Below are 25386 nucleotides of genomic sequence, written 5' to 3'. Positions count from 1 at the left end.
GCTAATGACGCGGTGAGAGCGTGGAGAATGATCGTAAAAGGCCGAGAATTGGTTCGTTTTGTCTCCACGCTGTCTCAGTTCCTCTTCTTCCTTCCTCTCCATCACCCTCCCTCGTCGCCGTCACCCTTTTTTCTTCCTCGCCTTCTCTTCTCCCCGGCTCTTTCATCGAGGTGGCGCGCGCGCGTTCCGCGGTGACGATCTATTCGCAGTCATCAAAGAGGCGAAGCCGACCAACGATTCCGATCGTGGCGCTGGCCATCCTTTGAACGCCGTCTGTTTGGCCTTTCATTGTCATGATGATGGGGAATTAGCTGAAATTTTTATGCGCGCCGCGAGGCGCGTGTCCACGCGCGGCGGAATAAGGAATAACAGCTGTGGTTAATGTATTCCGTTAATTCGACGGAGGGCCGACATCGAGGGCAACTCGATGCCGGTTTTCATGACAATGGACCAAAGGAGAGAGAGAGAGAGAGAGATTGGCACTCTGCCAGGCAATTGCCCGACGAACGACCACGGTGAAACAGTGTTTGATTAGAGGACGTCGTTGTATTTGCCTTCGAACGATGCCTTTCGCAAGACGCGTGGGTCTTCTTCGTTATTTCGAACGTTTCGAAATAAGAGGATCGTCGTCGACTTGTCCTCGCGTTGGAAAACTGACGTGCGAACAGACGCGTTTATCAGTCCACCTACTGTGCGCCTCTCAACGTGTCCCTCGCTCATCGAACAAAAATGCCCAAGCTCCAAGTGGACCAAAATGAGAGCACTGCTACCAACACCTTACCCGCACTCTGCGCGCCACTCTCAGAGGCGCGTGAAACCTCGACGGAAGTGGAAGACGGCGCTGGGGACGGTGTTCACGGTGGCGATCGCGTAGTCACGAAAATAATGATTGATCGAGCAATTAAATTCCGTTGTCGTACGGGCAGGCGGGGGCAGCAGGCTCTCGCGGCTGGCGAAGGTTCAGCCGGTGTGCCCGAGGTCGGCGGGGGCCGGTGCAGCCGTGTAGCACGCCGCGGGGTGCCGTTCGGCCACAATTGCTGGTAATGAGCCAGCCTAAAGCCTTCTGACGGGCCTCGTACGCCCCCTTACCTACGAATTCGCATTCTCACGTCCATCTCCGGGGGCCACGATGACAACAGAAATCGACCAACACGCGGCCAGCCGACGGATATCCCAGCCTCCGCCAGACGGTTCCAAGGAATTCCGCTTGATTTCGAAGAAACCTCGAAACGACGCAACTGGCACCGCGTGATTGACCTTTACGAGCCGACAGCTCCACTGGGCCTGAGCCTGGGCCCCCTCGTTTCGATGGCTCTTAACGTAACGAGGCTAAGGGACGCGTTTCGAGTTACGCACCATTCGATATGGAGTACGCATCGATGCATCCAAGTAATCTTCGTTCCATAAATCCTAGCCTACCCTATCAACGATTTTCCTTTACTTTTAACCGCGTCCTTCGAGACGATATTTTACTCCGCGCCCTTCTCGCGCGTATTGAGACACACAACCGTAACGGAAGAATAATAGCGAAAGTCTCGAAGCAATTCTTCGCGATCGTCCTCAAAGGTAACAAGAGAGCAAAGCGCAAGCTTATGGTCCACACGTACGTGCCACGGGGGTACGCATACTCGCGGCGACGGACTTGGTGGCGACGCCGCTCGCCACCCCCTTTCCGGGTGTGCTGGCGCGAGGGCAGCGTGGGTGTATCGACGGAGACAAGATGAACGTTAGAACACGAACGCGACGGTCCTCTCGTTCGGCAACGTTCGACCGGTAATGCATGGGTTTTGTGTCGCGGCGGGCGGCACACTTTGTAACGACCGCGGCCTTTTGACTCGATTAATCTTCGACGTATGTATGTACACGCGCTACATATATTCAGGAAAATATCGCCGTGCGGTGGACGCGAGCCGGGCGTTTCGATCCACGTGTGCGCGCGCGCGTGTGTGTGTGTGTGCGAGGCGCGCGTGCACACCGCGGCGCGCTGCTGGGACCGGCGATACATTCGAAAATAAAGTGTCGTGCTGCGCGGATGGGAGCCGTCGCAGTCGGCCAGCCGCTAAGCGCCATGAAAATATTGCCCTCCGCTCGACCTGTATCCGCACCCCTTTACCACGTTCTACCGGCGAAGAACGAGGTGACGCGACCAGCTGGTACTCGTTTTTGCCGCGAGGACCGGCTCGATGAAATGTGACGCTGGGTGGGTGGACGCCTGGCAAAATATCAGAGCAGACGTCGAGGGAATTTCGTTCGATTCGAGCTCCAATTTTGTGTTCAACGTACTTGATTCACCCAAATATCACGATAGTAATTCAGAGACAAGATGAATCACCGAACGAAAACGATTTCGCGAGGATTGCGTGCCGCTAACCGCGTCGAAGGCAGCTTTCATCGAAACCTTCACCTACTTGCGGATGAAACAAATGTACAGAACCCGACACCGCTGGATCCACCTCGTATTAGATCAATTATTCACCCGTAATCGTTCGATACTACCGGCTGATGGATGAAAAAAGAGGAAGCGTTAAGGGCCGCGCAACCCCCGGGGTGAATACGGTGGATCGTGACCCGGGGTACTGGGCGGTTGCTTGAAAAATGGCGCGCGAACGCCGCTGTAAGGGCGGCAAATGAGGCGCGAGCGCGCGCGGATCCGCGTTCGTTAATGCTCGCCTCTTACCATAATCTAATATCCGTTGATGTATGGGGTTGGGCCACGGTGGGGCGCCGTGGCCGTGCAAAAGGTCGTAACACCGGGGGTCGCCTGTGGATATTTACAATTTTAATCATCGTCTCTGCGTGGGACCCAGTGTCGGACAGCTCGCGATTTCTCCTTCTTCGAATCCACCTTCTATCGGACAGTTTTCATTTCGCATGACGGATCACGTGTCGGGGCGGTCAACGGACACCCGCATGGACCGTTCGATCGCGCCGTTTGGGAGAGACGATTCGTACGGCGGTAGTTGGGGTAGCTGTTGGGTTAAGGGAGAGGTGTGAAGTAAGTCAAAGTCACGTTTCGAGAATAAAAAGAGCGGCTGTAATAACAGAACTACTGTCTGTTCTCGAGAGTTGCAATATTGCATCGAGTACTTGAACGTCGTGCGTTTCGAGTCTACGAAAGACAAGAATAGAAGGTTCGAAATGTAATATTCCATGGAAAAAGGCTTTTCCATTCTTCCACCTGTTTGCCTTAAATATCTGTAGTTCATGCTCGCTTTTTATTCCCTCTGGCACCCTTCTGTCTCCCATTCTTTCCACGAGGGTTCCTTTCACCCCAAAGGGACACGAGTCCCCCGGCAACGCCCCTTTCGTTATTCGTCGACAAAGGGCCATGGACACCGAGGACTCGAAGCGGTAGCTTTGACCACCTGTTGCCAGTTTCGCGACCTTTCGTACACCTTATGCTGTCCTGTGTAGATCGTTCTTTGCTGGAATCCCTTTGCACTGATTCTTCAACATCCACTCTTCCTACGAATCAAATTTTCATCCCTTAACACGATCTCCATCGATCTTTTGCCATTCGAGATGGTTTTCGATACTCTTTTTTTTTGCGAAGAAGCTACTGATTCGCGAATCATCTTGGCTGCAGACGAAGCTCTTTGTTTTCATCGCACGGTCAATCAATAGCCCGCGAGCGTGTAGCACCGGTGGTCGAATAGAGTAGCGGCTACACGTGGGTATACGTAATTAAACGGGGAGAGGCCCGATAACTTGACGTGGCGCCGGTTTAACGCGTTAATTATCTCGTTCTTGCGAGTACAGCCCGGTTAATGAGGGTTTTGCTTGTAACTCGCCTCCTACGTGCCCAGCACGCGCGCTCATCCCGGTGAAATTGCTTTTATCGTTCGTTTATCCGGTTTCACGCTGCACACTCGGACTCTTCGTATTATTTACGGCCATGTAAATTCAAAATGGGCTATCCATAGTTTTTCCGGCCCGGCAATAAAAGGCGTCTCCTTTTCACCCCCAGGGGGACCGTGAAGAGGATGGTAATAGGCGCCATTGAGTGCTCTCGATGGAATTTCGTCAATTTTTCTGGTATTTCGAATCCATTCAAGAAGACAGAAGAGGATTTTCGTGGAAAAAGGAATGCTGAGGTACTTTTACGTGGATGTTAGTAGGAAATCTTTGGACGTTAACTTCGTTTCAATCCTCGTCCTTCTTGGTGTTCGCGATCCTCTTCGAGGAACAGTTCGAACTACGAAGTATCGACGCGTTCGATGAGCCGAGAGCCGAGTTTGCACATAATTCAACCTACGTCTCAATCGCTGCGCGCCATTGGAAGGTCGAGGACAAGCGGGATTGTAAAATATATCTGTAAAATACGTGCGAGAGCTGCCTGTTGCACGGTAAAGTAGCAATTTACCAAGAAAAATAATGACATCTTGTTGTGTAAAACCAGACAAAGTGAACAGTAAATCACGTTCCCTCCTTTTCGCATCCCTCCGTTCTCACAGCGCTTCTTCCTTCTCGATCGCTGTTGTTCCAACCGTGCACCCTTAAATAGTTAATAAATTCAGATTTCGTGACACGTGTAATTTTGTATACCAAGTATTGAAGCAATTGTTTTCACGATATTTATCAATCACTTCTAATACATTAAGTCCAATAAAAATTCTAACGACGTTCAATTAATTTTCAAGACCATTTTACTCGCGGCTCGAATATTGTGACGCGAATCGCTTAAAACCGTGGCGATCGATATTTCACGCAGATCAACGGGTTCAAAGGTACACGACAGGCGATTTAATTGATCCGATAATATTACGACGTGGCGCTATCGGGTGTGCCATCAATTACAAGATACCCGCGACTGTTTGCGCCGCGGAACGCACGATTTACGTGCACGCGCCTGTATCGACCCAAGAAGGAAAAGAAGGCGGACGAACGAGTAATCGACAAGCGACTCGCTCGACTACAAGCCAATTACCAGAGAGGCGACCGTTCGTTTTCGTCGACTAGATCCACTAGGAAAATCATCCCAGATCGTCTCTCGAGAAACCAGCTTCTCGTTTCCTAGAACCTCGATAGCAAATGCATCCTTAAAATCGCTTTAAAATGATCTCGATGCACCAGATCCCAGTTTAAGTAACTCTCAACACTGCAAGCTTAATTCTCGCGTTACGTAATTATCGAACGAAACGAGCAATCAGGCTGAGACGCGAAAAACCAGCGGCTTTGCAAAAGGGTGGGCGCGCCTCGAACCGCCAGCCCTCGCGCGTCAGGGTCAGCTCATTAATCCCAGCTGAGAATTGGTCTCGCGGGTAGAAGTAAGCCGGACAATTATTCAAGCGGATTTTTCGAGCGGTCCGCGGCGGGTTTCGTTGGCCTTCGGCCGGCCCTGGGCCTCAGCAACCGCGCGTACACTCTGCGATGCAGCGCCGTAAACTCTTGTTGTTTTTCGTAGCCGGACGAGCCGACGGGGGAGGCTACGCGGCGCCTGGGGGCCCTCCCACGAGGAGGAGTGACCTCGGTTGCAGGCTTTTGCTCTTGGGAATATCTGCGAGCGTCTTCTTTGGCGGCGCGATCAGGACCCCCACACGGCCACCTCCACGAGGCTGCCACTCGCTCTGCGTACTTGTTCCAGAGCTTTTTACACTCTGCACGAGAACCAACGCGATGCCTCTTTCTCTCTTTTACAGTTTATTCTATCGTCAAATTCCGTAGGGAAATGTTTCAGCGAAACGTTGGCGATTCATCGTGGCGCGAATTGAATCGCGGCAACGGTTGTCAAGGTTTCAGTGGAATTCGACCTGGAAACAAGCAAACACGCATTTGTTCCATCATCCTGGGTGCCGGAAGTCGTAATGGTACCAGCGCGTTAAAGTGTTTCGGTAAACGCATCGAGATTATAAGCTAGCCAAATGATCTACGTTCCACTTTGCATTCTATCACAGGGTAGGTTAATGATAAATAATCCGGGATTTTTAAACGGTAGTGGGCACCATTACGCGTCTCCCTCGAAACGCAGCCTCGGATCGTTTGCTCAAACGACCCAGCCGGAGTTTCGTGGCGAGCGCGATACAAATTATGGAAACGATTTAGTTCGCCCTGAAGTATGTTATTAAGTAGTAAACTCTAGAGGCCGCGCATTCTTGCGGATAGAAACTTTCTAAGACCCCCTGTATAACAGCGCTAAGAACTGTTCCTACGATTTCTACTTTGCTCTACTAAATTCATAAGTAAATGAACGAACTGAGACTTGTCTCATCGTTTATATACCGAAAGAAGTCATTTCTTTCAAACGAAAATAGTCCACGCACTGAAATTTTACTTGAATCATTATTACAACCCTCAAAATGCGTTACCATTGACTTATACTACTGTACACTTAGGTTAATTGCATCAAAACGCACTCTTTCTACCAATTCTCTTCGAGTCCAAAGTAAAATAATTTCCATTGCACCTTGTCTTCTTTATTCGTTCGATTTTCAACTAAATTAGCCGTTACTCGAAGAGAGAAACCAGCAGGCATCGAAGCGCACGTTCGATGGAAAGTTGCGCGAACAGGTTCGTTTGTACCGATTCACAGTCATTAAGTAAGTTCTTTCGCGGGAACCGGAGCATCAATTCCCGCGGCAATTTGAAGTAGGCCGGCGAATCCATTAGGCGGACTTCTCGGAGGCGAAAGGGGCGTTAAACGGTGCGACGTCGTCGAAGGATCGTATCTTTGCGTTAACGACACGGCTACCTCTTCAACCGAAGCGGATTACGAGCTAAATCAACCCCAAGGATCACTCTCGATCCCTGTAGAACAGTCTCCAGTTGACAGTTCGAAACCCTATTGCCAACATTTTCATAAACTACACCCAAATTCCCTCGTCGCCCACCGCCAAATCAACGTCCTCTGTATTACGTTCAAATTACCTCTCCCTCACCGCTTATCCCTCACAAACTTTCCCAAAAATGAAAAATTAATCCGTTTAGGCACGCATCGTCTAAGAACGACTCCTAAGTTGATATCTAAAAAATCGTCATCCTCTCCAAAACGTCTCCCATGGCAGTTCCTCGGCTGAAACCAACCCCAAGGATCACCCTCGATCTCTATAAAACATTCTCCAGTTAAGAATTCGAAAACCAATTGCTAACGTTTTCACAAACTGTACCCAAATTCCCTTATCGCCCACCACAGAATCAAGGTCCTCTGCATTACGTTCAAATTACCCCTCTCTCAGCACTCATCCCCCACAAACCTTCTCAAAAATGAAAAATTAATCCGTCGAGACACGCATCGTCTAAAAGCGACTCCTGAGTTGATATCTAAAAAATCGTGATCATCCCCAAAACGTCTCCCGTGACACCACCTCGACAGAACCGCGGTTACTCATCTCGAAGAGGACAGTTCGACGACGAGATTGACTTCCCCGAAATTCCCGCGGGCTGGTCCCTGCCGGACGCGACTGGTACCGCGAGGAACATAGTACGTCTATATCGCGTCGAGGCAGCGTGTCTAACCGTGGCCTGGTCCGTGCATGTGCGAGGGAGTCGAGTCGTCGGTCAGTCGAGCCGGTAATGGGAGGTCAGGGGTCAGCGCGCCGCCAACGCTGGCGAGGAGGCAGGAAGGACGAAGGAGGAGGCCTGTGGTACGGGAGAAGAGAGATCGAGAGGGTGTAGGAGGCCCAGGAACCTCTGGCTCGTTGGCCACGCCGCGAGAGAAGGGGGATGGCGTGGCATTCTAGCGAGGGACCAGCGGAGCTGTGTACGTGCGCATTGCCAATACGTACGTGGAACGTGTCCACGAGGGGTCTGCGACTGTATGCATACACTTGAAGCCGTATATAATGTTGTATAAGCATCGAGAGCGGGGCCTTCTTCCACTAGCGGCCCGCAACGAGAGGGGATGAGGCCAGCGAAACGGAGGGCTGTGGTGCGATATGCCTCTCGAAACCGTGGGAACGCACGTGGCCCCACGCGCCTAACTAACCCCCTTGCCTGCGCCACGACTCGCGGCGTGCCTTCTCTCCTCCTTTCTCCCTTATCTTCCACTTTGCCCTGGCATCCCCCCTTTCGAGTCCTTCGCTCGCGTCTGGCGAACCTTCTTACTTGCTTCCGTCGAATCTTCCAGTTCCGATGAACTCGACGTGACGGTTGGGTTCGCGTTGCTCAGGGTTTCTCGATTCGATCGATGTCCGACATTGATTCAACGTTTTACTAAGTTACATCGATGCTATTTCTTGCTTTGCGTTCGATCATCTCCGTTTCGCTGGTCCCTAGCTGCCGTGTTCAAATGCTGCGAAACAAACGTGGCTCAGTACCGTTAAATCGATAGAAAAAGAAATATAACGTGGTTCTATGTGTGTATATCGCGAAAACGAACAGGCGATTAGTTCAGCGTATACACGAGCGTTTTAACGTTCGCACCAGAAGAACAGGGTGAACTCGTTCATTAACGATTAAGAGCCATTAACGGTCCCGTTCCCCTCGATCATCTCCGAACTAAATCCACGGCGATCTTCTTGCCTCCACTTTTTCAAATACCACCCATCACCGTCTCCACCTCCCGACGGTGGTCGCCGCCGCTTTGTCTCACTCGTGCACACCTCACCCGTTTCCTCGTCTGCTTCCCCTTCCCGGTCTGTGCAAGCAACGCCGAGGTCCATCCTCCAGCGACTACTTCCACCTCTACCTGGCGGCCACCGCCTCCTCCGCCTCCACCGGGCTTCCCCTTTTCTTTCTGCGAAACACCGAATCGCGGCCCCGCGGTTTTCAGCCCTTTCATTACGGGAATTTCTCCGTCTGCCCGGGCCCCGTGCGCCAACCCCGACCAGTCTGCCAACCAGATCACGATCCTTTACGGAAATCGCGATGCCTTCGAGCCGCGCAATGGCGCTGGGGAAATTCGCCAAGGAAAACTTGGAAAATTGCTGCCTCGTTGGTACACATTTTTGGGGGAGTTATATGTAATCGGTAGGTTGGAAGGTAATTAAGACCACAATTTTTGTGGTGATCCTATTTTTCAAGCTCGCCAAGGAAAACTTAGAAAATTGCTGCCTCGTTGGTACACATTTTTTAAGGAGTTCTAAGTACCTGACAGGTTGGAAGGTAATTAAGACTACAATTTTTGTGGCGATCCTATTTTTCAAACGAAAGTTGCTTCTCTCAGTTCGAATGAATGACTAACTCGGAGAGTTAACGGGGATTTGAGTTTAATGAATATTTATTCGAGTAGATGAGGTTGCTTGTTCGAAGTGTATGCGAATAAATGATTCAACTTCCTTTTTACGTAATCCGCTCGAACCATTCACGCGACTATAAACGACGAGAGGGGTGTGCGTGGGGGTAAAAAACAATTTACATCCCAATTAAAAGTTTTTGCAGTCACGGAGCACTCCCTATCATCAACGCTTCAGGAACAACGCGTTATATCGTTTGCGGGAATCAAAAATAGCTGGCCGACAGGATTGAAATTACGCGTCGGCGGACGCGGCGTTCAGAACGGTCCCTTTCTAGGCTCGCGCCGCCGGAGAGTACTTTGAAAATTGATTATCGCACGGCCTGTAATGATCCATTACGCGAATTCGAGGCGAGTTCGAGCGGATGCAACGCCGGCGCAAACTGACAATCACTGTCTCGGCCCGCGATGAATTATGAGCCGATAATCCACGGTTGCCGCGCGGAATTTACGCGCGTTTATCGTCCGCCGGAGCTTTTTCTCGGATACCAGCGCTCCGGATGAGGAAAGCTAACTGACCAACTTGGTGGAATACGAATCGTTCCGCTAATAATCAACAGACGGATTTTTAGTTATCTACGCATCTATGCGAGTCATTGGAGGTAAATTAATGTACTTGCAGAAGAGAAGAAATATTAACGTAAAACGAATTTTAATTCGATTGGTACTTTATGAGAATTCAGTGAGGAAGCTTCCACTGGTTTTTTTTTTAATTGTGCTATAATTGATCATCACTTAAACTAAAGTATAAGGTCTTGAATGTTAGTGCATGGAACGAAATAATGTAATCATTTGTATTAATTAAACTTATAGTAATAGATATACTAAATACTATTACTGCAAATTTGGAATCTTGAAAATATTTAAATACACATTGCAGACCAAATATCTGCGTTAAGAACGATAAATTTCATTATTAGTTTCTGAAAATCACAATTGTGTCAAATGATCGCGCGCTAATTAAACGTTAAAATCTCCGCACTCGTCCATCAATTTTCATAATTATCGCAAGATATACTCTTGCTAAACCTTCCGCTTTCATAGTTCGAAAGAAAAACTATGAACCTCGTACCATTCTCACCCTTCGAACAAAATTGTGCAACGAACTTAAACGTTCCGCACGGAACAGGAATAGAATCTCGCTGTTGCCAGGTACGCCTTCAGATGGCAGCATCAGGTGGATGCAAGGTTCCTCGAGGCCCCAAAGAAGACCGTATCGAAGCTACGAACCCGTCAGGGAACGGCAAATCTGCATCCAAAGGTGACACAGGCGACGTGAAGCAACTACGTTGTCCTCGACTCGACGCGCTCCGTCGATAACGGGAGCCCCACGATATCGACCGTAGCAAATCGGGAAAGGAAATTAGCCTATCCCCAGGGGAAAATCCTACCCCTGGACAAACGGAATCTCGCCCTCCCCCAAAGAAACGAACCAACATCGAGACCTGTACGCGGAATACGAACGAAGACTACTCCGTTTCGTCTCGTACGTCTTATTTCGATCCGGATTTGGCCCAGAAAGGGAGAAACAAAAAGTCGGAGGGCAGGAACGGTGAAATGAGGTGAGCCGGCGCCTGGCTAGGTCGCGAATTAGCGGCGTTTAAAAGGGAGTACCCCGAGCTTCCTCCTTTCTTTTCCCTCCGTTTCTTCTTTTTCTTCTTCCCCTTCGCGTCGCTCGTTCCTCTTCCGCGCCGTCCCATCACGGCTAGCGTCTCGAGTTTAAACTATACTACTAACTAATAGCAGGCCTAGAGTGTGTTCCTACATTGCGGGCACACCGCGCGCAACCCCAGCCCATGCCAGTTTACCTAATCGTCGGCCAGCAAAAAAGAGAGGCTGCGCACCGCCCTAACCACAGGCCATGAGCCCGCGGGGACCAGTTCCTCGCCTTCCTGAACGCGCGCGTCCCGTATTCCCGGCTACCCCGGCCAGCCGTCCTTTTCCTGAAATTTATTATTGCGCGTTTAATCGTTCGTGCGAATCAAAGCAGCGCGGTCGCACGGTGGTCACATCGGTTCGCCCTTTCTCGACTCTTGGACGCGCCGTCGGGGGGAATCATTGCCGGATCGATGATGCCCCGGGCTCGTCTCTAATTTTCAGCCGCGCTCGATTTGAGGTGGGCGTTCGACGTGGAACGGGTGCTCGCGTATGCGTCGCACACGATCGAAGGTGCTTCGCGTTGCCTCTCTCGGAAATCCAATTCGATGCTGAGGAATCGTTTCCATCGAATCGAGCCACTGCGCTTTTTACGAGAGAGAACCCTTCGAGGGTTCGTTGGACAGGATCCATCGTAAGGGTTGAAAGCAGCTCGCGCTCGTCAATTCCAGCGCGACGAGTCGCGCGAATCGAATCCACGGTCGAGCGGAATGCGCAGAGGTGACCAGTGACTCCTGGAATTCTGCGGAACCGCCTGTGGGACTTTGGAGGTCGCGGGGGCCCTATGACCCTTAGATAAGGCTCACGCCCTAATAAGAGGGTACACGAAGGGAACAGTGAGGGGACCGTGGCAGCTTCTCTTCTTCTTCGTCCCCCTGTTGGCCGCAAATCGTACCTCGAGGCCTCGCCCGACCGAGCGATCTAATCCGTTGAGCGAGAGAGATCTGTGGTTAACGTTTTAGGGCACCAACGGTGGACCCCTGGGCCCGTTCACGACATTCCACCGTGCCAACTCCCACAATTGCCAGCTCAGAAAACCGCTACCCCTGAAATCGTTGCACTGCGCCGCCTTCGTTTTGCTCTCTGCTTTCGAGCACGAGTAACGTACTGGATTCGTTACGTACCTTCGCGACTTATTGTTCGAAGCGATCGATCCATTTTGAATTGGAAGAAAAGATATCGAGAGTAAGTGAAAATGGAAAGAAAAATCGCGCACAGAATGGGTTTGTAATACGTGCACGCATCTGTCGAGCGATGTGTTATAGAAACGAGAACTCATTAAATCTCTCGAGCATACGCGACTGTCGCGATATTGCTGGAGCAACTTCAAAAATCTCGTTCAGAGATAAACAGGGGCGACGATGAATTTATCAGATACTGCGGACCGACTTGTCGCAGCAGATTGCATTAATATCGTTATGCATACTGACTCGTGTTTAGATCAGTCGATCGTGATAAACACTGTCGCCGATCGGTAGGCGTTCCTCGAGGAAAATTGCAATCTGTCGAGCAATATTTCGTTGTTCGACTCTGTTCCAACTTAATCTACGATGGCGCGTTTCTATCGTTCGATAATTATTCATCGTTATCGAATAGTTGCTTATCCACGAGGAACTGATTTTTTTTCTTTTAATAAACTTACTTCGAGAACTTTAAACTTTCGTACGTAAAATTCCGTTATGATATCGCGGAAGTTGCTGCTCTTCCTTGTTCAACGGATTCCTTCTATCCCTCGGATCAGTCACGCAAATTGCTTCATTCCATCATTCTCATCAAAAACTGAATAACCAAGAGTCGAGCCGTCCCGGAGGCGTTCCTCGACTAAGGGACTGTCCTCGATTTAAGAAAACGATTAGTCTCCCCGTGGGACAAGTCACGGTGGACTTACCAAGATACCAGGAACCGTAATGTTGTGATTATTGTAATTAAATCGTCCCCGTGGGCATCGATATAGGGAACAAAAAGGAGCGCCTTCCTCCCATTTGGCGTCCTCTTTTATACACCGAATAATATGTCCATTTCCTCTCCCTCCAGCTTCTCTCGCCGGCCTTGGCTACCTGCATCCCGATGTATCTTCCCTGTACCCTTTCTTTCATTGGGACCTTATCGAGGATTTCGGGAAGGTTGCAATTATCCTTCACACCCACCCCCTCTCCTTCGCCCTTTCATGATTACGACGATAAATCGTCGCGATTGCGAAATTGCCAGGGAAAGAACGACGCCACGCAACGGTGTGGCAATTTCTGTTGAAAAGAAAATTCGTCTGTTCGTTAAAACAGTAAAAAAGTCTCAACAAAATTGATCGCTCCTTTTGAAAGTACCTGAGAATCCTTCTGCGATTCTTTAATTAATTAAACCGTACGTTTCGAGTGGAAGAACAGAAATGGATACCAATAAATGAAGCCTCGTCGATCCACTCTTGCCTACCCTATAAAGGAAACAAACGACAAACAGTGATCCAGTGTTACGAGGATGATACGAGGAAGCATATAGGTCAGTTGGCACTCTGTTTACCCGGTTTTTCATTATACTTTATTGGTCCGGAGGGATGCGGGAATTAATTAAAGTTAAACAGAGGTAACTGCCCGGCAAGCAGGTTAACTGTTGGCCAATGTTGGGGGAAACGTGATAGAGTGGCTAAGAAGAGACGACCCAATAAACAAGTGTGTCAAGACATCGTGACGGGGTTGGTCGAGTCGTCCCTTTGCCTCTCGCGACATTAATTTCAGAGAGATCGTCGAAAAAAAAATTAATAGCGCAAATATTAAAATTTCTAGTCCCTTCCTTGTGTTTCTGATTTTAAACGAATAGATTAACATATGAAATAAGATTGTACAAAAGAATAGCTTGACGTTTCTGCGCAGGAGAATGGGAAATGAAGTTACATCGGATCGTCGATCTGTTTGAATCGATTTCTATTTCCAATCAATAACAACAATATTTAAATATTACATTAGAATAGACTAGGGCGATAGCATCCTCCTATTTCTGCTTTTTTGGTATAACTACAGCGCCAGCACGCTCGTCCTTCCACGCACTCGAACACGGTTATTACTTAATTGGAACACGCACGATACTCTTAACCATTAATGAGGATTACGTTCGACAGATGCAACACGGGAAATAGGCGAGAATGTAAACCTACGAAAAACCTGCAACGATCCCGCAAACTGACTATCTACACTTCCGCTGTAAGAGGATCGCTTCGAAGGCCTCGTTTCTTCTTTTCATACGCGTCATCCAAATGGATCTGAATAAATTATCAAATTATACTGTTACACCAGCACTAGAAAAATATATTTACTATTAGTTTTCTCTCGATCGTTAACATCTCCAAGGTACCAGACACCTTGATTATTACGAATCTCTATCATCATCAAATTGAACTGACCATAAATCACTTCGTGGAACGCATCACTGACGCGTGTCATGTAAATAACGAACCGATACAAATGTACCTCGAAATTGACGATCGTCCCAAAACCCGACGCCTTCGAAGCAACCCCCGCGCACGGTATTTACAACGACCCTTAAATTAATGGTAACGCGTCGAATTTACCAAGAACCAGACAGAGCATCGCCTCTCTTCAGCCGTTAAACGAGAGAGTGTAGTTCAGAGAGAGAGAGAGAGAGATAGAGAGAGAGAGAGAGAAAAAGAACGAACACGGGGCCTAGCCCCGTGTATCGCGACAACTTCCACGTTCGTGTCTGGTATATAAACTATACGCGTATATGTACAAGACGTGGGTGGTCCGCAGTGAAAGAGATCCAGGATCCCTCTTTTCCTCCTAGATTAAACGACAAAAAGAGAGAGAGAGGGCGAGGAGGGGGATAAGTGGCGAGGGAAGAAAGAAAAGGGAAAGAAATAAAGAAACGATCTTTGGGACTATTTACAGGTCACCGGTGGGGAGGTAGGTGGCGCGCAGGCAAACTACCAGAAGGTGTCCCTTTGGCTTATCTGATCAGGAATTCCTAATTTTCGAGGGAAAATACAGAGGGTGGGGCACGGAGGGCCAGGAAACTCGATTTACGCCACGATAGAGGGAAACACCTTGCGGCTTCCTGGGCCACAGATCGTTGTCTCTCCTCGGAGTGACCAATTATTTTGACGCCTCCAGAGATACACCGACGCCTCGTTATTCACGAGCCGGGGCCCGCGGTGGTGCGCACGGAACGTTTCACAGACGGCTTCCAGAGAGGCTGGGTACCCTGGTACCTTTCTTTTAGCCTCGTGCTTATCGCGAGAGATTTTTTTCAACCCCCTGTAACCCGAATCTCTTGTTCGTCGCTTCTGGAAAACGCTGGGTCGACTTCGTCGAGAACGCGTCGTTCTTTGGTTAAGCGTTCGATCTCTTCGCCTTACGCTAGTCTCAACTCTGAAGAGTTCTTACCGTCAGGAGTGATCGCTGAAATTAATCGACTTTGAAATTTTACAAAATGCAAAGTTATAGAGGGTTGACTAAACGATCGTGTTAATTTCTGTAAGTTTCTGGCTCCGCCAGAATGTCACAAAGCGCGTAGAGGGTTGGTTTAACAACGACGACGATCCGTTTTCCGTGACACTCAACGACGATACGTTTCCGAGCGATTTTCCTACTATTTTACAGTTAAATATAAGTACACGACTATTTACAGATTAAATGCAAGGAGAAGGCAATTAGACGAAGATGAACTTTGAACGATCCTCCCTCCTCGCGACACGAACAATGTTAATCCGAATAACTTAAGCGAAACCATATTTACAACGCGGCGTATAGTATGTACATTCGAGACGAACGTGCTTCGTTCGGAGACGATACCTAAAAATCTAGTTCCCGTCTCGGTAGAACGATTTACAAAAGCAAACGTCTAAACATCAATGTCTAATCTCCGTGTCCGAACGAAGCACGAAACGTCCCGCGAAACGAACAAAAGCTCGACAGCGAGAGAAGAGGAGAAGAGAAATTGAAGGAATAGAGAACGAGACGCGGTTTAACGCCTCATGATGTCCTCTATGCTGAAGCCCAACTTAGGGGTGGTGGTGGCGGTCCTCTGGTTCGGGATCAGACCACTCACCCTCTCCGCCATCTGCCTGACGGTCGCTGAAGCGTTGATCTTCGTCTCCTGCGTGACTGGTGCCTCGATTCTCAAATCTTGCGGCATGTCTGCGTGCGTCAGGAGATGGGTCTTCAGGTTGCTCCTCTGATTGAAGCTTCTCGCGCACACGGGACACTTGTGGGGCGACTCGTCCATGTGCAGGATCTTGTGGACAGCCAGAGTCCTGCTCTGGCAGAATCCTTTTCCGCACTCGCCGCACTTGAAAGGCTTCTCCTTGCTGTGGATGTAGCTGAAACAGACCAATCGATCGTCTTTCTGATGGTCATTCTCCTTTCCTCTTTTTTTTTTTGTAGATAAAATGAAAATTATTGCGGACAATGGATTCGCGAGCAATTCGATGACTAATTCCGATTGTTATTAAAATTCGTCACTCGACCGCGATGGAATCTCGAGTTTCGTTTGAAGTCTACCGCTCGAAGATAAGTTGCTAGGAATTGATAAGCAGTGGCAGATGTTCTTAAACCAAGGTCGATTCGTGTTTAGAATTTGAAGTATTTCCAGTTAGATATGATATAACGTTTACGATGTAACGCGACGGTGTAATTCCTTTTTAAAAAAAAATCTCTTTTCGTCGAAACCTACCAACGCGAGGAACAGACAACGTCAACTAGCTGTTAGATGAAATTGCGCAGCCAAAGAGCACCTTCCTCGACGTCGCGATACCGATTCTATTCTAAGCTCGCGAGCGTGGAAACACAACGGGACACGCGAGAAAAACGATCAGAGTCGAAGGCAGGCACGAAGATGCATGCGCCATCGAGAGACTCACCGATGATCCCTCAGATGATCCTGTCTGCGGAACGCCTTCCCGCAGATGTCACAGGAGTACGGCCTCTCGTCCGTGTGCGTTCTCTCGTGAATCAGCAGATTGTAGCTCTTGGTGAATTGCCTGTTGCAGAACTTGCATATGAACTGCTTCTTCGGTCTCTGACCCGGCAGCCTCCTCGTGAGGAACGAGGCGGGAGGCGGAACCGGAAGCGTCGCGTGCAGTCCCTGATGACCTTGGTGGTGATAAGGATGCGGGGACGCTGTCTGAGGGCAGCAACCTCTGACAGCCAACAAGGCGGCACCTCTCAGCCAATTATCAAGGAACGCGGCCTGGTAACCGACGTTCTGCCCGGCTGGTTGCTGCTGGCCGAATCTACCGGCCAGCTGTTGCGACCTGATCCACCTGGGCGACGTGATCTGCAGTTGTTGCTGCAGATGCATCGATCTGTCCAACGTTGGCGGTGTATGCGGCGGTGTCAGCGGCTCCATCTTGGTCTCCATGCTCGTTGAGAACGAACGATCACACACAAGTAAGTATCGATAAAAGAAACAATCCTACTGGCAACTTTCCGTCAGTATCGCGATCGCTATTGTTTCACTGAATCCACCAAGAAAGAGAACGTCCGATCCAGCGTCGATCGCGATCAGTCGTGGCGGCGAGGAACGTTTAAAGGGCTCATCTGTATCCCAGCGGATGGCGTACGTAGAAGAAGAAGAAGAAGAGGAAGCGACGACACGGATGGATTCGACCTCCTCTCACCGTGCTGTTTCTGAACTCGGTGAAAAAAGAAGACTACGAGAGAGCCTCGAGAGTCGGCGCGGTACTAAATGCCAACAGGCAATCGTCGGGGTTCCAGGATCGCCGGTTACCTGGCGCCAAGGGGACACGGTGGCTCCTCCTACCGTGCCCTGAACGTTGGATACGCCGGTTGGCGGCTCGACTTCCACAGGGGCGGAGCTTCCGGGTCAGGGTGACCCCTCCGGGCGTCGCGACGCTCGTCCACCCGCGCGGACGCCCCCGCCACTGAAGAGGAGAGACACCGCCGCCACTGGGCGCCTGGTTCGCGCTGCCGATTTTACGCTCCGGGGTGGCTCCCCGGCACGCGGTAATCGCGAGCACTTTAACCCTTAATTACTCACGTGATCTCGTTACTATTCCTGTTATTGCGTTACCAGCATTATTTTCCCGTTTTCAGACCACCCCCTCGTTCGTGCTCACGGAAATACTCTTTTCGATCGACCGCCTTTAATAGCCCCTGACTGCTCGAGTTCCTATTCCTCTTATATTTCGTTTTCGTAGTATTTCGTCAATTGAGTTTTTATGAACATCGAGCTGTACGTTTCAGATTGAAACGAACGAAATTTCAACCACCAAGGGTTAATATTGTACTGTGTTCTCGTGCGACGCAAGTATGCGTGTGCCACTGAGCTACACCAGGGATTAAGGATTTAATCGATCACAGGTAGGTAAGAAATAAAACTGTACGTGATACTTGCATTTTTTTTTTTTTTTTTTTTTTTTTTTTTCTTTAAACTCGATAAACCTTTTCGTCTGATATCAAATCTTATGCTACAATGTCTATAATGCAGGTGTACTTCCACGGTAGCGAACGATTCGAGAAACTTGAAGGAATTTTACTATTTTCACACTTGAACACCTATCTAGAAAGTCGCGGAGAATTTAATCTCTCGACAATTACAGCAGCACAATTCTTATCTAAGTAATTAATCTAATCGTTTTATCGTTCCAAAAATACAGCACGCCATGGTCGAAAATTATACGATATATCACGTATTGCTGAAATGTTTTACCAAAACGCTAAATGAGCGTGGAAACAAGCGGAGATAAAAAGATATTAGAATACGATATGAATATACACAAATTGATTATAAGAGCAAAATCGTGTTCCAGGTTCTATATTATTCGCTGGTTAAAAATACAGTTCCGAGTCGCGACTGATTCACTTCCAATAGCCAGCGTTAACAATCGGTAACAAAGAATCCCGTATCAATTTCTGAAATTCAAGTTTAATTTCCAATCACTTATCACCTATCAACCGCTAAGCTGGACTATAAACGTCGTTAAAAGTTCCTGGACGCTTTTTTTTTTCGATATTTCGCTAAAGTGTCGTTATTGATTACAGCGATTGGTGGATGGTTAAAATGCTGCGAAAACGCGGACGAGAGGTAGCGCGTTTCCGCGATGAGGAATGCTGCACGCGTGATTGGAAACGAAATTACGTTATCGCGCGTTCATAATTTTCCATGCGTTCGAGCGTAGCTACTTGTTTTAAAATCGACAACCCTCGTGCGTTCTTTTTTTTTTTTTTTACGCGACTATAAAATAAATTTATTGGCATGAAAGTGAAACGTGAACGATGAAAAATTGAAAGCTATCGCTGTAGATTTGCTAAATTCTTCCAGCGTCTAGGATCGAGACAGTCGCGTGGAACTCGCGAATTCGTACAAATTTGATACGACGGTTGGCAAATTTGCCGATACAATATTGGCCAAAGGAGGAACGAAAGCCGACATTCAGCGATGCCTGTAGTCCTATCGTAGGCGGCGTGCTGTTATCGATAAGAATACGTGGTAAACCGGCTTATCGATTTATGACGGTGCAGACAGCGTGACACCGACGGAGAAACTCGTCGACGACATATTCGCGAGATTAGTACGAATCTCGCCATGCGTACACACTCACCACGGTGCTTGCACGTCCAACAATTGCCTCGAGACCCGCTCCCTTTGTAGCCACCGCCGCAATTGTGCACAGTGCCGATCTAACTAGAAATTCGACAATTTCCACGCTGTTTCATCGATCAACTTAATTTCCAATTCACTACTTCTCTAAAGAACATAAAACTCCTCAAATTACTCAATTTCCTCTTTGCAATACCTCTTTTATTAATTTCAACCCTCGACCCCTTTGCGATCTTAATGACTGCAGCACAAATCGAGAAATATCTTGTTCTCAGACAGTTTTATGGTAAATCAAAGAAACATTTCGAAGCAATTTAGCGTGGAAACGTTTGGCGATGCAACGCGAGCATTGCGCGCAACCACCTGCACCCTCGCGTTCGAAACGTTTTCCCGCGGATGCATAGAGTGCAGGCAAAACCGAAGGGGGGGCTTTGTAGAGGGAGGAATACGAACAAAGGACACCGTTCGAAACTTACCTCTCGTATAATTCCGCAAAATGTTTAGCATACAAAGACAAATATAATGGTCCCCGAGATGAGGTTGCGACGAGATCGCGGGCCTCGGGCGGGGATGGTTAATTCAGTTTCGAGCTCCATCAGCCAGACACATCCCCTTGCCTGCCTCTGCACCCCCGTTTCCAAGCGGCCGTTATCCGTTGAACGTCTTTGTACCGTCGCCGTCGTTACTCTTTCTCTCTTCTCTCGCCGGTTCTCTCGTATCTCCGCGACTCATTGTTAAACAAGTCACCTAATAAATTACAAAATGGTTGAACGTTTTGGCTGCGCTCGTTTGAATAATTAACGACAGACGTTCGGCCATTATAGAAATCGCTATTCTATCTTATCTTCGGTGAAGATCTTCTATCAGTTTCCCCTCATTTTTCCTCCTAGTTTCTCGTTATCGACGTTTAGAAAATAATTTCATCCGTTGCTTTCACGCTTTGTTGTTCGAGGGATAGCCACGAGACTTTTTCCTCTCGCTCGGTTACCAACTTCGTCTGTCTTCGCCTTCTACAGAAGGAAGATAACGTTAAGCAACGATTCCGATAATGATAAGAGGTTCGTGGGAATTGCGACGTTTGCTCTTATAATCGGAGGCAGACATTCGATATAACAAATTTCGATTAGCGACGCTGAAGCTTAAAGAAATCAATATCGTGTTTGGGAACCGCCGATAAATCGAAATTCGTCCGCCGCGGACCCTCGCGAGGCAAGAAAATATACATCGCGACGGAAGTTCTGTCGCGTTTAAATTTCAGCCACACGTAATAAGTGCTCGGCTGACGCGTTGAAGAGTCGAACAGACTGCGTGACTCCTCGTACACGCGGCTCCAAGTGACGCTTCGTCCTTCTCCTCTTCGCAGCTTCTTCTCGAGGCTGAAGAAAAACACTCGAACCGTTCGAGTACCTATCTACGCCAGGGGATGACAGACTGTTTGTAATATAACTTTCGAAGCTAATCACCGTTCTGGCGGTAGACGAGAGAGGTTTATCTCGGACGATGTAAACGGCAGAACGTTCTCGCGTCGTTTCTCGATTTTCTATCTCTCTTTTCTATCTTCCACCATTTTTTTTCCTCCTTCGAAGCACAGCGAAGTTCTTTTCCTAAAGAGAAACAGTTTGATCATAAATACTTTTTATTTAGTGAAAATCATTCGAACTAAAAGCTAAAGGAAAGCACCCTGTGTAATGGGGACGATTTACAAACAGTTATTATCCGTTGCGTTTGGTAATTTACGCGATTACATAATAATTGAAAGATCAGAAAGGATCCTTATCTTTGGGTTATTTAAGTGGGGCTCGAGTAACAGGAACACGGAACATTTTTAAATTCCTCCTCCTTCTTCTTCTTCTTCTCCTTCGAGTCCCAAGCGCACGCAGATGTCCTGCGCCGCGGGAATCGAGTTACCAGTGAAACACGAAAAAAAGGGACAACCGCGCGCTCTTTCCGAATGCCAGCCTGCTTGTCTGCAGATTTCTTTTCCGCTGGTAACGATCCTTGTACTGCTCACACTAATTAAACGGGGATTGTCTCGTAATTTATTTGGACCACACGTGGGCCACGCGGACACCCAGAGGACACTGAACGGTGCAATTTGTCAAGCACTTCGGGAAAACGACAGAGCTAGACACCGTTTCGAGCCACTTGTGCCGTCGTCTTTAATTGTAAGCTTGAAACGTCCAATAATTATATTTTGAATTATTGCACCGGGTGGAGTTGTAAATTATAAGAAAATAATTCTCCAAAATCTTTCGATATTTCAATTGTAAATACTCTCCATAAAACGGGACCAGTCACAGAAGTGCTACCATCGATCACCCCTAGAGACCCCTTTTAAACCCTCCACCTAGGTTTCCGTTAAGCGTTAAGTCAGCCAGTTCGCCACAAATCCTCTCAACTCGCAGCAGAGCAATACATCGTGGCGAAATCCGTGTAAAAATTCTGTTAATCGCCGCGCGAAGCTCTCGCACAGCTGACCTGAGGTAAATCCCTGGTCGAATCAGTACGTGTCGTGAACGGATTGGCACCGTTTCACACAAGCGGGGGATTCCCCGCCAGAGGAGAAACCTCGAAAGTGATGTTTGCCCGTAAAATATTGGATATTGTCTTAGCGGCGGAGTTTCCATGAAAATCAACGCGGCTCGCCGTGCAAAATCAAATTTGTCTAGGTCGCCCCGGAAATCCTTCGTGTCATTTTCCACCGCCAACCCACGAGGTTCCCTTTCCACGTCGCGCGCATACATTTTCTTCCCCAGTTTTTTTCTCCTCCTCTCTTTCGCCTGTCGTTTCGCTTGACTTCTTTCCAGTTTTTTTACAAATTTCGTTTTTTTTTATGCTCTTTCTCTCTCATTTCGCGCGCTCTTCGAATCGTCGACTTCGAGGGAAGTCCTGAACAGGAAGCGGGTGCGGCACGAGCCGCAGCGACTGCTTTGAAGCCTTAGTGGGGTTACAATATCAAACGTTTTATGATTTTATTGCTGAACGACGCGCGGAAAGAGTAGAGGTACGGCGTTCCCCCTTTTTTTTTTCCTCGAGGAAAGAATGCTTCTGGGTCTCTGGGTCGAATATTGCTCAGGTATTCTCTGGAAGTCAAAATGGTTCTCGCGTAGGCTTCAACGGGATTTTTAATTGGTATTTAATAGGCATTTTTTTGTCGATATTTTTAGTATTTTTTTACAAAAAAAAATTTTTTTTTATAAAAAAATTTACTAAATGAAAACCCTTATTAAGTATGTAATATATTTCTTAGTTCACGAAGTCACTGTGGTCCTTTCTTGACCCATTACTAATACTAATTATACGAATTATATAAGCGATGTAGTAAATATATTCAGTAATACGTAACTGGTGTGTTTTTTATGTTGTACAGTTAAGCAAGGAAATGAAAAAACGTCCTCGAATCTCCCTGGGGAAAATACGGCCCTGACGACGACACTCGTGCCAGCAACAAGATCGGCCGGTAAAAGGTGCCGATATTAAAATTGCTCCGACGAAACAGTTTCGTTAGGGAGCCCGTTACCCCTACTGTAGAGTCGTAAAAATAATAAACATAAATGCATAAACCATTGTTTGCGGATTACGGAGTAAAAACCCGTCCTACCTAGCATCCTACCGTAAGCCCACGCCAGCGAAGCTGCCATCCTGCTCAAAATATTGCCACGGGTTGTCCGCGCTTTCGCGTGTTATTGCACTAGCCGTGGAAAATAAAAGTTGCCTCACGAAATGCCTCGCCAACGCTCTAACTTCGCCTCGAGACACGCTGTTTCCCAAATAGTTGACGCACGCGAGTCGATTGATCTCTTCTTCAACGATTAGATTTTTTAGAATTTTATTCTGGAAAATGATTGTTTTTTATTTTTTGCAAATTTTTTCTTGAAATTTTTATTGTCGTCAAAAATGAGAGCTTGATAAAGAGGTGCGTCAAGTTGGTATTTAATTAGAAAACACCGATAAATCGTAGCGTACGACCCTGAACGATGAAGTTTAACGGTTAGTCGCAGGCAAATTTTCCTGCTTCCGGAAAAACAATCAGGGCAGAGATACCTGACCCCGGAAAAATTGGGTCAGTTGGCGTTTATTGGGCGCCATTAAGCTTTACGACGAGGCCCTGAAGCTACGGAAGGGAATGAGTCCGAGTGTATACCCTCAAGCGGCGGATTCGGTCTTCTTCTCTCCACGAGGCGGTCGTCATAGGGTTATCCTGGCAACTTGGTCTCTTTACTGAGAAATTACAAGTTTACCGTGCACGAAGGAAGGGTTCGGAGCGTCCTTGAGATCCAGAACCCTTTTCACGACTACCGTTCACCCGTCGATCGCTTTGAATATCCGAGAAAGTTATTCTAATTTTACCTAAACTACCTACCGAGGCGTCAGGATCGTTGCGAAATCTCAGAACTGCACGAACAGCGACGAAAAGTGTTCGCAACAGTGTTACACTGAAAAACACCCCCAGCGGAAAAGAAAATGAAGGAATAAATTGTAAGGGTTGATCTTAAGCGACAAAATAAGGCAGATCGAAGGCTTCGCGTTCAGATTACTTAAAAAACAGTAAACAGCTAACTCCGTCGTCGAAGGAGCACCCTCTTATCGACGAATTCCAAACACAAGAAGAAGCTACATCGATGGAAGCGAAACTGTTACACAGATAAGCCCCGGGCACGGGGTAATAATTTTTCTCGAACTTCACACGACACCCAAAGACCTGTCAAACGAACTCTCCTCTCGCCATGCGCCCTCTCTCCCCCTCTGTTTCTCGTTCGAGACGTTTACTGGCCGATATCGTCTGCTTAGTCTCAATAGCAGAACAGATGCCCACTGCTTCTGCTCTCATCGGCCGCAGGGTGTCATATGCCCCGTTCAGATAATGCCTGTGTGGCCACTTCGTGCGATGTCACGTATGTAACAGCCACGGCCGCGACACGACGCGCGACTGTCGCCCTTTCGAGACTTTTGGTGCCTACTCGAACGAGCGCCATTGTGCGCGAGGACTTCGCCCAATCTTCGCCAACGATAAAGGAAAAACGTAACTCTGTCTCTCTCTTTGGGTCGTTCTCAACGAGTTGCTATCCAATTTCTGTCCTGTAGCCACGCTTTTGGGATTCATTAAAAATCTACATCGAGAAGCACGTTCGATGATCCAACTCACGAATGCTTCATACTTTCAACGACGATAATCCAGTTCTCGATATATACTTGAATAAACAGATAACCTATATTTAGGTAAGTATATCAAGAAAAGCTTCCTGTAGGCGGGACACTTGTAAACTGAAGCACCTCGAGTAAAAGTGTATCAAGCTGATGACATCAACGGACGCTCTGGAAAGTGACTCCCAATCTTTTCTAAATAGCTTTTCATAGAAAGTGGTATATAATCTTTGCGATTGATTGTAGAATAGTTTATCAGAGCACGCTTGTGCATTCTCGCTGATTTCTTTTCCAAATACTTGCGTTTACCCTCACCCTCTGGAGCCACGCCAGTCTACGCCATGTTAATGAGACCGCGCTTCTGCGTATCCTCACGAATGAAACGATAAAATTAATATTCCTCCAACGGTTCGCACCGTGGCCAATCAAGGGAGTTTGTTTCTCTTAAGAAGAGCTGCGTGTCTGCAACACTGTGAATTATCGCGTTGGCCGACGCCAAAGTTTACGTCCGCGTAATTACGCCGCCATATTGAACGTCGCCGCCAAACGACAAATCCCTCGCCTTTCTCGTCGTTCGATTCTTTTCACGCGTCCACATTTCCGTCTTTCGATCTCTTCGACGAACGATTAAAACGGCAGCTCCGATTCGACCGGGACACCACGCCCTCGTCATTAAATTCGCTATCGATATCGGGTGACACCGTTTATCGCCCGTTATCGCGTCCACCGCTGATTCACCGATCGTGCATCCGTGCTACCGTAACGATATCAGTTTTATTTAGACTTTCGTTTCTTTACTTGAAAATCGCCAACTACCGACGCGACGTGACCGCGTTACTTGCGATTAC

General features: G+C 48.1%; 1 protein-coding gene across 1 annotated transcript; it reads right to left on the bottom strand.

The window, feature by feature from the left end:
* Positions 1-15723: 15723 nt before the first annotated feature.
* On the bottom strand, positions 15724-17214 carry Odd (odd skipped). Its single transcript, XM_076894983.1, has 2 exons — positions 16692-17214; positions 15724-16151 (listed from the first exon to the last, which is right to left on the bottom strand). The coding sequence occupies exons 1-2, from the start codon at positions 17189-17191 to the stop codon at positions 15797-15799; spliced, it is 855 nt and encodes a 284-aa protein (XP_076751098.1). The 5' UTR covers positions 17192-17214; the 3' UTR covers positions 15724-15796.
* Between the last annotated feature and the right edge of the window lie 8172 nt (positions 17215-25386).

The sequence above is a fragment of the Xylocopa sonorina genome, chromosome 1 (genome assembly GCF_050948175.1).
Source record: "Xylocopa sonorina isolate GNS202 chromosome 1, iyXylSono1_principal, whole genome shotgun sequence".
Classification (NCBI taxonomy): domain Eukaryota; kingdom Metazoa; phylum Arthropoda; class Insecta; order Hymenoptera; family Apidae; genus Xylocopa; species Xylocopa sonorina.
This window is presented reverse-complemented; position numbering and strand designations above follow the sequence as displayed.

What these genes read in the sequence shown, in the direction of transcription:
- Odd (XM_076894983.1), bottom strand. Translation starts at nt 17,191, where the DNA reads ATGGAGACCAAGATGGAGCCGCTGACACCGCCGCATACACCGCCAACG. An exon ending in GATCATCTGAGGGATCATCG is followed by an intron (nt 16,152 to 16,691) that starts GTGAGTCTCTCG and finishes GGTCTGTTTCAG; the next exon opens with CTACATCCACAGCAAGGAGA.